General features: G+C 39.7%; 1 protein-coding gene across 1 annotated transcript in view; it reads right to left on the bottom strand.

Annotated features, from left to right (window-relative positions):
- LOC141943141 (cytosolic phospholipase A2 beta-like) overlaps positions 1-4119 on the bottom strand; it is a 28853-nt gene extending 24734 nt beyond the window's left edge. Inside the window, exon 1 of the mRNA XM_074867846.1 lies at positions 3867-4119. Within this exon, the coding sequence (XP_074723947.1) occupies positions 3867-3887 (21 nt within the window). The 5' untranslated portion in view covers positions 3888-4119. The remainder of the gene's footprint in view (positions 1-3866) is intronic.
- Positions 4120-15621: the final 11502 nt, after the last annotated feature.

Raw genomic sequence — 15621 nt, 5'->3', positions numbered from 1 at the left:
TGTTGGTATACAATTTGCTTTAAACCTTTTGTGATGAAAATTTCCTATTCGCTTATAAAAGTGGTGCATCTGCAGTTCATCACCAGAGTACTCTAAATTGTGGTAGCTGACATGTTTTCATCCTCTCCCACTAGAGCCAGAGAGCCTCACTCCTCCTCCCTTCCCCTTTCAACAGCAATCACTTCCCTTAAACATGTCAACATCTGCCCGCTGATGGAAACATCATCAAAGATGACTGTTCACTACTTCTGATTTGGTGCAGCTTAGCCCTTGTGTTGTTGCAGGAAGATGGGTAAATGTGGCCATAATAAACCCTATGGGCTGTGCAAATCCCCAGGGGAAGCCAGAAGCCATCCTGCTCCCATGACTGCAGTTACTCCAGCCTGTGATAACCATTCAGAATTGGGCTAATTCTTTTTTTCATCACAAAAAAGGCAGAGCTAATTTTCTTCTACAATGGTCCAGAGCAGACTATTAGGGTCTGATTTGGGTGGTCTAAAATAAGATCTTTGCTCAAAAGTGCTGGCACTCTAAAATACCCTTCTAGAAAAATTAATTATGGTTAGAGATACCACTTGCTATTTTCATAAAAAGCAATGTGTAATTTCATAATTAATGCAAACTGATAAACACAGATACCACATCCAGACAGCTCTTGACAGTCCTGCAGCTGTACTGGTCTTGCTCTTTTTAGTTCACTTCCTTGAGAGAAACATAGTTTCCTGCATAGGCACACAGAGAATAACAAAACTCCCCTGTAAATATCCAGAGTCAAAGGTAGCTTTCGCAGAAGTACGTCATTCTATTTTTACTGGAAAATTAGTAGTGACACATTGAGGCCAATGACAGAGTTCAGGATTCAGCTACCTGTGTATATTTGCATCCTAGACAATAACACTCCAGACCAATGAATAGTAGCATGTCCAGAGTCCCAAAGAGTAGTATGAAATCTTCTCAAAGCTCATTGATAACGAGGAGCCTACCAAGTGAGACTTTGGATGGCAGTGAGAGAAGAAAAACCTACCAACATCTTTCATTTCACTCCTTATTGTCCCTCCATGCTGCTCCTAGAACAAGATCTCATGGCTACCTTCACTAGAAAGTTAGTCTCCCAAGGGTTAGTTTTTGCAGAGCCTGGCAATCTGGGAACAACCTCCCATCACCACCTATTTTTTATTTTCTTTTTTTTTTCTTGAAAAAAGAGTCCTTGGTTTGTACATGTTGGAAGGCTGACTAGAATCAGAATCTCAGCGTTCAGCTCCCTCTGCACCAAACCTAAGCAGTTCTCTGAGTGGAGTTATCACCATGGGATAACACAAAGTTACGTGAAGTTTTATATGAGGAGTCTGCTCTCTGTCTTTTGACATTCTGTAAATAGCTGTAGGATTTATCACTCAGCCTTATCAATATCTTTCAGACAGGAATAATTACTTCCTTTCACAGATTACTTTTTCTTTCTCCAGTGGTGTACTAGAAGCTGTACAATATCTTATGTACAAGATCTTACACCAAATGTAATCATTTGGCATATTCTTACCATGTATTTAATCTTGGATACTGAGGATTTGTTTCAACTACAACTTGGCAATTTATGAAATTAAGGTTAAAGCTATAAACTTATAAACTATAAAAAAGCTTCATGACCAGCCTGGTTCAAAGCATTCTCTTCCACATAAATTCTACATCTAATACAGGATGAGTTTATTAGATCCTCCATCAGTGAAAATACTGCTAGAAATTTGTCCTTCCAACGGGCTGCCTATTTTCATTAAAATTAGAGGAATGCAAAGTGCTGGTGGGAAAAGCAACTGACTGAAGAAATATGCAAAACCAGAAGAGGAGATAGAAGGAGACAGCATGACCATGAAAGCCTCATTTTCATTGGGAATCACAATTATTCAAAATCTTGTCATTGGAAGTTGGAAGTTGAAAATCTTGTCATTGTCATTGGAAGTGAGTAAATCTAATTTGCCTTACAAACATTTACTGTAATTTCATGTTATCACTGGTGGATTGTTTCAAGAGTCATTGTGGATTTGGGATGCAGCCCTTGTTCATATTCTATCAGTCATCTCTTTACATACATGAGTCGGTCTCTCAGGGCTTTGTACTGACATAATTTCTGAGTATTTTACCACATAAAAATTATTCCGTAGTTCACAAAATAAAACTGCTAAAGAGTGGTTATTCTTGTCTGAGCAGAAGAAAAGACCCTGTTACGAATACCAAAAGCATTCCCAGGAAGTTGTAAATTAATATAGTCCATTGCTTCCATGCCAATTTGATAGCGTTTTTAAACAGAAAAAAATTAACTGGGAGACTTTTAGTTGGTCTTTCTAGATAGTTCAAAGTATCGACACTTTTCTAAACAAGTTAGATTTTATTAATATAAAAGGGAAAAAAAAAAAAAACAAAAAACAAAAAAACAAACAAACAAAAAAAACCAAAACCACAAAACCACTCTTCTGATTTCCTTATCTATTTACCAATTTACCACACTGAAAAATGCATTTGCCTGACAGAACGGCAGAGCTACCTGCAGTACTGCATGAATCTCCTTCCTTGGGAATAAAAGCTTTCTGACCTGAAGCTATGCTTGTACTCTAAGCTTTTGGCACTGTTGCCTATTAACCTGGAGTATGTCTATACTCGTGGAATAGCAGTTGCAGCATTAGGACGAAATGCAAGAACTTTTGCTGTAGTTGAGACTTTCTAGATAAAATTATACCTGTTATCTACTCTTCTACCAGATTCAGAATTATTTTATTAGATACAACATTAATATTTAAAATTGATAGGTAATATTTATATCTAAGATAGATAGCTCTGAATCTAACAGGCAGATAGATTAGATACAATTTTATCTAGAAAGTACATTATATTTACAATTTATATTCTTTGCCTTGAGCATCCAGCGTTTGAATATTTTTAATCTATCATTTGAGCTGTTTAAGCTCCTGATATTTTCCTGAATCTTTAACTTCACCTGCAAATATTACCATGCCACAAGTATAGTAAGTATTCTTTATTCTTAATGATTAACAATTCTCTATAAGTCATAGTATATAACATTGTTTCTCACTATACTTAAAACCCATAAATGCCTGTATTTCTTTTATTTCCTGCAAAATTTGACATAGGGTTTGATACATAAAGAATGGTTAGTTGTAAATAATTCACATCTTGCATTTCAGACACTGCATCCATTACTCTTTAAAGATATACATGAGAAAATAACTCTCAGCTAATAATTCTGTTGATTTATACTAAAAAGGATCAGTTAAAATTTCTGAATGGAGCTTATTATTAGAAAACTCGAGTCCAGACATGAAATACTTCCACTAGAATCGCAGACACTGTAAACATTACATTAAAGACAGCTAAATCAGCCAAATACCTCGTAAGAACTCTCCCCTGCAGCTAAAGTAATATAAATTATGCTTTGTTGCTAGAAAAAGCTGTTGATTCTTTTCAGCTGGGGCAAGCAATGAACATGTGCTATCCTGAGAAAAGCATGCAGTAGGGCTAAAGCACTTTCATTTTACCGTGAGGTAAACTCATCAAGGCCAGCCCTCTTCCTTCCTGGTGTTCACTCCAGCATGTACACCTCACGATAGAAGAAAAGGGCCACATTTTTGCTGCATTTTCACTGAAGCTCGCTTATATATTAGTTACTGGGAGGTAAAAGAGGAAAATGGTAAATTTGCGAAGTTCAGGATGACCCTGCCACATCACACCAGCAGCAGTTTGTCTCTGCATCTCAGCAGATGCAAAGAAGAGGGAGTTTGCTCGGAAGAATTGAAGCAGGGAGGTCCCAACAGCAAGGTGCAGGGCCACAGCAAAGCGCGGAACTGCAATTCTCTTACCTTGGCTGGTGGGCTCCCCATGACACACAAGATGGCGACAGCAACAGAAAACCCAATTCGGGTAACAGATCTGTCAGCTGACAAACAGGCTCACAGCTTGTTGTTGCTGCTGAAATAACCTGAAGGACACATATAATTTATACAGGCGTTGAGCTCCACCCTCTGCCTCCTCTGTGTGGAGAAGAGTCTGCCTACGTCTGAGAGGCAAAGATCTGCAATGTCAGAGGTGAGAGGAAAGCTGCAGTTACCACATCTTTGCCTGTCACCATTACCTGTCACCATTTGTTATTGCCCCAATACTGTCCTGCCAGGTTTTTGGGTGGATTCTGCCACATTCAGAAATTATTCCTTCACTCCCGATCTCTTCCATCTATCTAGTCAGTGGCTGAATTTTCAGTAGTTTTTAAGGTCTTCCACAAAATACTCCAGAAAAAAAAAAAAAAAATCAAAGGGAGGGGATAGCTAAATCTTATCTGTTAAAATTTCTGGTCGGAGACCAACCTACTTCTGAATGCTCTTTTCAACTCTTCCTAAAATAGGGACTTGTTTTAATACATTATTGGGAATCTTTCTACCAACCAGTAAATCAAGTCTCCTCACTTTGAAGTACCTACTGAATGACTACCTGGCTAATACAGAGATGCTGGTGAAATTGAGATAAATATTGGTAGGGAAAGGGAAAGCTGCATACCTGCTGGGCTTTTCCCCTCTACACACTTCTTATGAAAACATGACAACTTGACACCTCCCAGCTTCCCATTCTATTCACCCATCAGCTTGCTGGTGACAGTGGTGGGTCCTAAGGCATCTTCTGGAGATGGCACAGGCATGGCGTCCTCCCCCTCTCCCTTGCCTACGGTGGACTGCTGACAGACAGCCTGTGGGGTCCCTGTCAGGACATTGCTCCAGGGAAGCTCTTCTGGCTATACTCTAATCCACACTTGCAATTTCATGTTGGATGGCATGTAGACCCAGACTTGGAAAAGGCCTGGAGGCCACCATAAGTTTGCAGTAAAATATGTCCTCACTGGGACACAGTAATATCAGACAGGACCAAGTCTCACCAACCAACCAGTAGACACCTTACACTGATGGAGAGTGTCAAGAGATAATTTTCATCAAATAGTAGTTATGAGTTTGGATTTTGGCAAGAGAAGAAAAAAAATGAAATGAACCACAATAATTGTTTAGGAAAATAGGTTTACCTATTACTCTTTGGTTTTAGATTTTTCCTGAAACTCAGGTGCACACTGTAGACCACCTTTAAATCATGTTTTAAAGCATTTTCCACAAAAAAACCTGTTACCAATTGAAAATCAGTTCTAGTCAGATTCTCCTGGGTTATGCAAGTGAGAACCACCATCTCAAATTGACACTTCACAAAGATTCTGCTGTGGCTGGCAATGCAGCCACCATGCTAGTGCTGGGGACTGGAGGCAGGCTCACCCAAGCAGCAGGGTGAGAACTTGAGTGCTTAGTTAGTTTGCTATCTTTGAAATACTAAAAGGAAAGATATCTCAAATAAAGGTCTGCTGTGTATGTGCAGCAAATCAAAGGGCACCTACAAAACTCACAGAAGAATAAGCCAGACTCATCAGAAAGCAATCTGGGGTTCAGAGCAATTAATTATGCAAGTCTTGTGCTCCTGCAGTAACACTGTTTTGACAGTCTCACTTGGGCATTTTTACGGGAGCAATCAAGACTGTTGTGCGAGCATTCTTCACCATGCTTTCTTGGACACAGGAGTCTGTAGCATCCCATTTCAGGAGACAAGAAAAAAAGCAGAGAAAAAGGGATAAAAGCTCTTATTCAGAGTGGAGGTTTGGTTTTCCTCCTTTATATTGCTGTTGCAGCTTCGATCACAGGTTCTGCTGCTGTAGTGAACTGGGAAACCAAAATAGCAGGCTGACAAATTTACCTCCTAAAGAGAACGCAAATGGAAAAACAGCCAGAGAAAAATGAACTCCACTCAAAGAGGGGGTATGTCTGCCTGGAAACGGAGCAACACATTAAAAAACAGAACAGCTGCAGCAGGGAGACCCAGGTCTTAATGGAACAGGAAAGAAGAAAAAAAGGTCCCAGAATGTCTTCAAATCAAGGTGCAAAAGTTATTCTGGAGAGCTATGGAACTAGTCTTTCCAATAGCCCCTCCAAGAAGCTAATGTTTCCAGTAAATCAGCATGGCCAAAATACATAAAACATTTTGTGTTGCTTGTCAACAAGCACACTGAGAAGTTCCACATCCATTTCCTCCTGGACGTGAGAGAGATGGGCTACGTGATGTCAGGTCTTACTACAGACACAAAAAATGTACAGCATGGGGAACGTAAGACATAGAAAATCAACTGCATAAAGAAGGAAAGACAAAACTAAAAGGTTCAATCTAAAGCAAAGAGGGCACAGCACAATGCATTAGTGAACTAGCTAAATAGTAAGCAGTATCTTCAAGGGGTACAGAAGGTACTGCCCCTCCCCTTTTTAGAGGGGGAACATAGTCATGCCAGGCTTATACTAGTGGAATTAGGTTCAGAAAATATAACACTGTATCTGTGGTTTCAGCTTGTAAAAGGCTATTCAGGAGACAAAAAGAGAGATTCTAGAATGATTTTACAGGTTAATTAAGCTGGTCTCATTCCACCTTTATCACTGAACCTTATTTCTTTGCTGAATTAATATTAAGAAAGGACTTGGAAATAAGCTATGAGGGGGAAAAAAAAGGATAAAAAGACATATCAAATTACACTGAGGCTATATTACTTCATATGTTACCTGTTGGCACTCAGATAAGCACACAAGAGACTACGTGAAACAGAATCAGAATGGAAAAAATGCAAGCTCATGCTGCTCTCAGTATGCAAGAAATAAAAGATAATTAATACGGTGTTCAGCTTCATGCAACTTACCCAGTGGGCAGCTCACTAACAGCCCCTTCCAAGAAACTACTCAGAGTCACAGCTGAGCTGCCAGAAACCAAGCAGTAGAGTAGTAGCAACTCTAAATGTCTGTGATTTGGATCATCCTACTGCTGGCATAAACTTAAAAGCTAACCGGGACTGAACTTACAAAAGGTACTGAAGACAAATTTAGTGAAGAACGTTATTTACCCCAGCAATGGCAACAGCACAGCAAAATTTCATACAAACATGTCTCAGCTTTGATGTACAAAAAACTGCCCTCAGTGATGCACTGTCTTCCTAGTCCTTCCATGCTGGATCCTAACAGCTTCACAAGCAAGGATGGCAATTACTGAAACACTCTCCTATAAATATAAATCTATGATTTTGTTTGAGAACATTTGTTTATTCATTCCATGAAAGCTGTTAAGTAGACATAAGTGATGGATCTTCCTAGGGCTAGATGCAGCCACATGATTGAGGAGATGGAGATGGAAGACTGTGCAGCTTTACAGAGACTTCTTGTGCCAGACAGTGACAATGGGAGATGACAGTTGCTTTCTCTTTACCTCAGAAATTAGTTTATACCTTGTTCAGCTCAGTGGCTAGGTTAGAAAAACCACAGTAATCTGAGAAAATAATTGTCTATAGTCAAATTCAAAACTAAAATATTCAAAATGTTCTCAGAAATTAGGAAAAGTAGCTCATCCCCAAACTATTTTTTTTTTTATATTTGGGTTATTTAACCACTGTAAAAATTAATCTAAACAAAAAAAACTTCATTAAAATATATCTCCATTTTTCAATTCAACATTGCCATGTGAAACTAGAAGCTATAAAGCAAAGCTTCAGAAATGCCAGATTTGGGGACCTTTCAAAACTGAAGCATTTAATTTTGAAATAAAAACTTTCTAATCTTTCACTATTTCCATCCCCCATTTTCTTTGAGCACAACAACACAGTTAATTTGAAATTATTTTAGATCATTGAACACTTTCCAAACAACCATTTTCAGCCCACCTGATGTTAATTAGAACAAAATACCAAGTTGTCTGTCAGAGTAGCAGGCAGGTGATAGCAGCATTTGTAAACTGACTGTCCTTCTAGCTATCAAGATCTAAACCTGTTTTAGAAAAGTAAAAGGTGCTATATCCTCTTACCTATCTCCCAAACTACTGCAATCTTAAATAAAGGTATCATATAGTAAAGCCAGTATCACTGGCTTTTTTTCCTGACCAGAGTAAGAGAGCTACTAATTTCCTTAGATACTTTGCAGGTGAGGTTGTAAATATGGCAAGATAGTGATCTTTGCAACTTCAAGATGGGAGGAAGCTGCTTATTACTGTCCTGGGGTATCTGAGGACTGGAGCGTTATCTTTCCAAGACACGTCAATGTAAAGCCACACACTGAAACCCACTGTTTATGTTTAGAAATTGTTCTTTTATTTTAAACCGAGTGATTGCAGCACATCTAATTGGAATAATTGAGTAAGATATTTCAGTGTCATTCCACTCCAGCCAGTTTCTGAGACCTTTATCTTCAGATCTTATTCATACTGATGTCAGTATGAAATTGCTTGAGTAAAGACCTCAGAAGAGTTAGGTAAGTATTACACTTAACCACTTGGCTGACAGGAAGACTTGACTTATGGTTATGGTATTTAGCTTCAAATTATCAAAAGAAGAGTTTCTTTCTTAGTTGCCACCAACCTCTTGTATTTTTTTAATAGTCACCTTTTTAGAATCACGAGAGTAACTCTTGTTTTCTCCTATTGTTTTGAACTCTCTATGGCTCTAAGTTCTTTGGGGCAAGACCAACTAAGGAAATATTTGCTGCTGAATGTTATTATACTGGGCAAGAGTAATTAAAAAACAAAGGTTACTGTGATTGTATGACACACGTAGCAGTATTTCTAACCCTGTTGCTGTATCAAATCCTCTTTCAGCCCTGTATGTGGTTTTATTCAAGGTTCTACCTTTACCTGAGCACAGTCCTTCAATGTTGGCTCAGAAAAGGATAAAAGATATACACGGATTTATTTCATATGATATGCAAGTCATTAAGGGTTCAATTCATTCATTCTTGGCATTAACTTATCCTCCAACTAGCCCTCCAAAATTAACAAGACTAAAGACAGTAGCAGGTAACCTCGATATGTTATTCTGTAGGTTAGTATAGTATAGCTTTTTAAATAAAGCTAGCATCAGCCAACCTACCTAAGTAATCTGGAAGACTTTAGTGAAGTGTAAATATAAGAAAACCACTCATCTGAGCATAGAGACAGAGCGAAGAAATACAAAAACATCCAATTCAGGGTGAACTGAATACATCCAAGTATATCACCAGCAACTTTGGAAATACCTGCAAAGTATGTCTATGTAGCAGGCATAACTGATCACAAAGAAGAAGTGAATACTGGCACAGAATCCTTGGTAAATACCTGAAAATGCTAAAGTCTTAAAAATATCTGCAGGTGAAGTTTCATGTTGCAGCAAAACTGAGGTAAGAGCTAGTTGTCACAAAAAGAGGAGGTCTTGCTCCCATCCCAGTCCCAAGCTTAGAGAGTTCTGCCCCTACCCCACAGTATTGGCTCTGGCACTCTTGTGGCCAAATGCTAAGCTCATTTGAGGAGCTGAAGCAATAGAAAATGACTCTTTTCCTTTTTCTGAGGAATTTCCAGGACTGCCCTTCTTTAGTGGCATGTAGCCATTACCTCACTTACTAGAACATACAAACTCACCTTGAGTTCAGTAGTAGGAATCTGACCATGGGCAAATAGCATTGTCCATAAGAGCTGCCTAAAGCATCAAGACTCAGGGAAAATGAGTATCAGGGGTGGAAAAGACATTAGACAATTCAGTCCACATCCTTTCAAGTGGATCATTACAATTCGTTGACCCCAGTACCAGAAAGTCATGGGGTGTTTCACTACCTCTTTGTACAGTTCTTCTAAGGTTACTGCAAGGTTGTCAAAATTGAAAACTGAATTTTTCCCTTCCTTCACTTAGGTTCATGATTGTAACTTTTTTTTTTTTTTTTTTTTAATACAAAGTCTCTAGACATCAACCAAGCTATAGGAGCAATTTGAAACAGAATAACCAGAGTTTGACTTAGCCATTAGAGCTATTATGAGTTATGAGCCTTGCAAGCTTATTTACAGCAATTAAGAACCCTGTGACTCACTCCTGGTGGATTACAACTTCTGACAGCAGAAGACTACTTCATGAGGACTTCATGGGCTCTACAGAGTCATGAGGACTTCAATACAAAAGCTCCTTCTGCATCAATACTTATCACTATAGAAAATATTTGTGATGAGAAAAATTTCTTGTTTAGGCACATGTCTGTTCTTATAGTCCATTTTTAGGTACATGTCTGTTCTTCTAGTCCATTTGTACCATTCTTGTGACAGAAGTCAGAAAGTTTTCCTAATAGTGCAACTGCGAATTCACCTTGCTGAGAGCACTCTCAGCTTTATTCCAGCAGGATGACAGCAGCTTTTTGTCACCTGTTTCCCTTAACCCAGTGTAGAAGGCAGACAATTGTGAGCAGAGAGCCTGGCACTTGAAACACACAGAGTGTCTCAGCTGGTCTCAGGAAACCTACTCTAACCTGTGCCAAGGCAGAGTCATCCACAGAGTCTGATACTATCTCTGAATGTCTCTGTGCATGCATATTAGGTCTGGTTTAATTCTTCTGCTTCAGCAGCACATAAAACATAACACTTGACTGCAATTTTATATGTTTTCATTCTAGTAGAAAACTGATTTTTCACAGGCACAGATCTTTTTTAACCTCTTAATTCATATAATACCTTGGGAGTTCTGAAGCTCCTAGATTTTTGTACAATGCTTTTTGAAACCTGAGAACCAAGAATATAAACTCATACCAAAGCCAATAGAAATTTATAGCCTTCAGCATGCCAAAGAACTAGGGTGTTTTTAACCTTCGGCTGCCAACATTCATGGTTTATATGGTAAGTGAGACATGATAGGGCCAACAAGCCAGAAAATTTTTGTGTAGGTCATTAGAGGCATTGAGTCTGTTCAGAGCAGAACTTTAAAATAAGCTATCTACACTGCCTCCTTTGCCAGAGGATCCAGATCTATGTGCCAAAGATCCCAAATTAGGTCTTCTGGGCCTAGCCAGGGAGAGTCTGGGCTGGAGGAGATACACTCACTCAGAGACTCTAGCTTCCAGGGGTAAAGATGTGATGGAAGACTAGATCTCAGATGGTGACCTCTCCCATAAATCCCTCCAGGAATCAAGCCTCACCCACAGCCTGCCAATGCAGTGGAGCACAAACCAGTAATGGTGCCTTCTCTGCAACATGTGCAATTTGTACTCTGCAATCCCTCCCCATGCAACAGATACGTTGCAAAGTGGCAGAGACCCTCGCCTTGTATGATTCAAATCCACTAATTGTTGGTCTTCCCTACTGTGCACTCGCACACATACTGAATGCATTTGTCAGCCAAGTGCTGGCAAGCAACCTGTAAACCACAAAAAGGTAGAACATCCCGTGACTTGCCTGCACCAGTGCTTGGAACTGGATTGTTCATGCCACAGAGGAAATCATGTTGGCACATCTCCCCTTACCCTTCCCAGAAAGGTTTCACTCACATATATAAGAAAGATTTTGAAACATTTCTGGGCTGATGCCTCAGTTCACATGGCAGGATCCTGCCTACATATCTGTTTTGCCACTGTGTGGGTGGCTAGGCAACCACCTGGGCAGGCTAGGAGCTTCGAAGCTAATAGATTTAGGCAGCTGGAAGCAAAGGAATTGGCCAACAGCTGAAGGACATCTAATGGGCAGCTCATTCAACTGCTGACCAGCCTAGGGGGTAGCCCCTGGTAACTGGGAGAAGCCAGCAGTGTCACAGCATCACAGAATGGTGGGTAGCCAGTGGAACAGGACAGGTGGGTCCACAAAGCTTACGACAGCATGACAACTTTCCAAGCAGGTTTCCATGAAGCTGGAGAACCAGCCAACCCGGCAATACAGAACCCAATCAACATTTTCAAAAGGAGAAATGTTGCATCAGAAAACTTATGATCAGCTCTATTCATCAGACATCACTTCCTCACATATGCTAAAACTGTCAATGGGAAGTACCTGACTGTTGTTAATACACCTCACATTTCTTCCTCCTCCTCAGACTTGATACACAAACAGCTGACAGCATGAACAGATATGTGGAGCACAGAACGCCTTGCGCAACAGCTGCATGCTCTTGCTTACAGGAAAAAGAGGAGAGAGGAAATGAAAATTAAAATGATAGTGTACCCCCTGCTCCATTTGAATACTCCTTAGCTCTGTCATAAATTCTCTGGACATCTGAGGCAAGTAAGTAAACAATTTGTAGGTGAAATGAAAGTAGCAACAGCCAGTTCACCTGAGATCAGGGAAACTGGAGCAACTCAGAGGAAAGACGAGCTAGAAATGCCAAGAAAAATTATCATGATTCTATTGTTATAGAATATTACTGGCCTTTCCTCCAAATAACTAGCATTTGAAAATATCCCTTTCAGACACCTTCCATTTATGAACCCAAACATTGTATACAGACACTATCAACGCTTGGAGAAATTCAGTGTATTCCCCACTAAGTGTCTGTCATGGGAGACATCATTTTACACACGGCCCAGAGAGCACCAAAACATCCAGCAGCCATAGCATGGGTCAGAAATATGTCCCACCCTCTGAATTCATACTTGAAGACGCTTCTTGTTCCACATAGGACATTGTCTAGCCTTATGTGGCTCTGAATCAAATTAAATGAATGGTTGTATTACATTATTACAGATGCAGCTAAATGTTGTTCACTTGTCCCCAGCAAAACACCCTTCAACTCTGTGGGGAATAACCTGGGAGTCAGAAAGTTAATTAATGGTTTAACTTGGCACCAGGGATAGTCTGGAAGAAGTAGTGAGCAGGGCAGCTTGATTTTCACTCAATACACTCATGTACTAGGAAGTCTGTATTAATAACTTCAACAGAATATATTACAGTATCCCTTGCAAAACCAAGAAACAAAGATACTGAAAGCTATTTGATGCTTTCCTAAATGGGAACAGATCTTAATAGCTGTCTATTAATAATTCCTTTTATACCTAACATTTTCAAAGAACAACTGTACAGATGAATCCATGCCAATACATTTCAGCCTCTAGAGACAGGAACGCCTATTTGATTTCTTAATTCTAGTTCTGGTTGTGATCATTCAAGCTTCATTTCCTTCATTCTCACATATGTAGCCATCACCATTATGCAGTCTGTCTGTATCAGGACAGTGCCTAACACAAAACATACTGACAACAGCGCATCTTGGGGTTTTTACTGCTACCTGTGTAGTGCTGAGCATGAGTAAAATCCCCATCTCTTACACTACACCTCCTGTTCCTCACCATTCCAGATTACTGAGGGGAGCTAGTTAAAATCCAGCCAGTCAAAAAAAAACCTACAGTAAAATTCTGAAAGTTCAAAGTTGTCTGTTTGCTGTTGGAAAAAGATGTGCTGAAAAGATTGAGACATCTTCCTGATCTGCAGCTACTGGTAATTCATTAGTAGGTTTTGTGGTTAGACAATACCAGATTCTCTGCTATCCATTTAGTAGTTATCTCATACATTTAAAAAGTTGAAAAGCTTTGATCCTCTCAGACGCTTGCACATGTTCTCTCAAGAGTAGTCTAACTGATATTAATAGGATAATTCACAATTAAAGTACCACCTCAGGTGCACAAGTGTTTGATGAATAGGAGCACAACCAGACAACAGACAAAGGAATATGCACAAAACATTAGCCCAGTCTTCCCTCTCTGCTCCCCATGAAAACCAATCATATCACATTTTATTCCTAGGCTTAATTTTTATTTAACACCTGTCCTTTTACTTCTATTTTCCCATTTGTGTTGGCATTGGCATTGGTGTTCATGTAATCTAGATTACAAATTTTTTTCTGAGCAAAAGCTACAGCTTCTCTGGGAAATTTTATCACTTTTAGCAAAATGGGGCTCACTTCTCCATTGACTTTTCACAGTGTCATGGTACCATAAATGACAATAAATTCTATTTCTGATCCTTGAAACCTGTGTTATAGCTAAACTATGTATTTTCCCTCCTACACCTTCCTTTCACATTGTGACCCCTGACTTTGCTCAGCCTCCACACCACATTTCCCTCCCACATGATAGCTAAACTTAAATCAAGGCTGGATGATTGTCTTTTATGTGTAGCTCAATCTAGGAACTTGATTCAGGAATTGCTGAGAAAAATGTATGCATTGTGTAGGTCAGACTAAATAACCATAGCTGGACTTAGCTTTAAAAATCTCTTTTTCTTTCATGCATCAAGCTTTTCTTTACATCTCAAACATACATCAGGAGCCTGTAGTTGACTATTATCCATAGGCAGTGATGGTCTACGTGCTTTATAAAAAAGGTTCACAAGAAGAGACAAGCTGTTCCCATTATTTCAAGGAGACTTGCTCTGTGGTCTGATAGTGTTAGAAATGAAACACCCTTGGCACTGATATACAGTGTACTTCTTCCAACAAATGTGGAGCAACAGAGCCTCCCAGAAAATACATTGCACAGGACAATGTATAAAAGCTTTCTCAAAAGGAGCCTTGGTTCCAGGGCCTGAGGTTCATAAAACCATGGAAACACACATCCTTCCCTTTCTTCACACCTTTCTTCCCCCAGCAAACATTTTGAAGGCAGTTCCTAGAGACAAATCTTGAGGGACTTCCTCAGTCAGTTTTCATTTCTTATTTGTATTCCTACAGTAGAGGGACCAGCCCTTCATTTGCATCTCATCTGTGTCAGTGGGTTTCAGCCTTTCCTGTTTATAGTTTATATACCATCATGGCAGCAGTGCCATTAGGATAATTATAGTTATGACAGAACTCCCTTGCACACTACCAAGAGGCATTTTGTGTCTATATAATGAGGTCAGCAATTTCCAAGATTTGCGGAACAAGGACAAATTGTTTTGAGAACGTGCCTGATTTACTCCCAAGTTTCCCTGTACCATGTTCTCCTGCAGCAGACCCCATCTGCTTTTCTGCATTGATGTTCAACGCTACTTTCTGCTTCACACTCTTCTTCCCCTAGGATGAACCATATCATGTTCTACCCTCTGCAGAAACTCCCATACAAAGGGCCACCACCAGCACAGAGGCCAGTGGAGAATTCTTCCAGTTAAGATAATTCCAGAAGCAATGGTGAGGGGGAAAGGGGAGGAATCATAGGCCAAAATCATATTCAAGTAAGTGTACCTAAATAAACATCATTGAACATACTTCTAAGCTATTGTTACATTGCAAGTAACAAGAGGAAACACAACTTAATCTGCTACTCACAAATGCCTTCTAGTCTTCCAAACCCACCCTGTACGCTGTTGCTGTCTGTTCAAGGGAGTCACATACTCCAGGGCATCTCTGCTCTACTCTAGCCTGTGAGATCTGACAGTTCGGGTTTTATTTAGCACTTAGTCTCATGTCACATTCAAGGCCAGACTAACATAGCCATTTCCTCAGTTCATACCATTGCACCAAAATTCATACTGAGGCACCAGAATTTTCACAGAGCCATGCTTTGTAGACCTAATAACTCTAAATATGACTTGACCGTGCACTTAAATTGAATATATGGCCGTCAAAACTGGTATATTACAAGCGAACTCCTGGCTCAACCAAAATCAGTAGCAAAACTATCACTAAGAAATATGCATCTTAAAACAGCGTTATCATTCTCAGCAGCTGTGCAGAAAGTAAACTTCATACAAAGCAGAGCAGCTGACTTAGGAAAAGCATTGCAACTACCTAATGTCCTAGCAATCAAAACAAAGCACCTT

Source organism: Strix uralensis, chromosome 4, assembly GCF_047716275.1.
Source record: "Strix uralensis isolate ZFMK-TIS-50842 chromosome 4, bStrUra1, whole genome shotgun sequence".
Taxonomy (NCBI): Eukaryota; Metazoa; Chordata; class Aves; order Strigiformes; family Strigidae; genus Strix; species Strix uralensis.
Note: the sequence above shows the minus strand (reverse complement) of the source record. Positions and strands in the feature narration are given on the sequence as shown.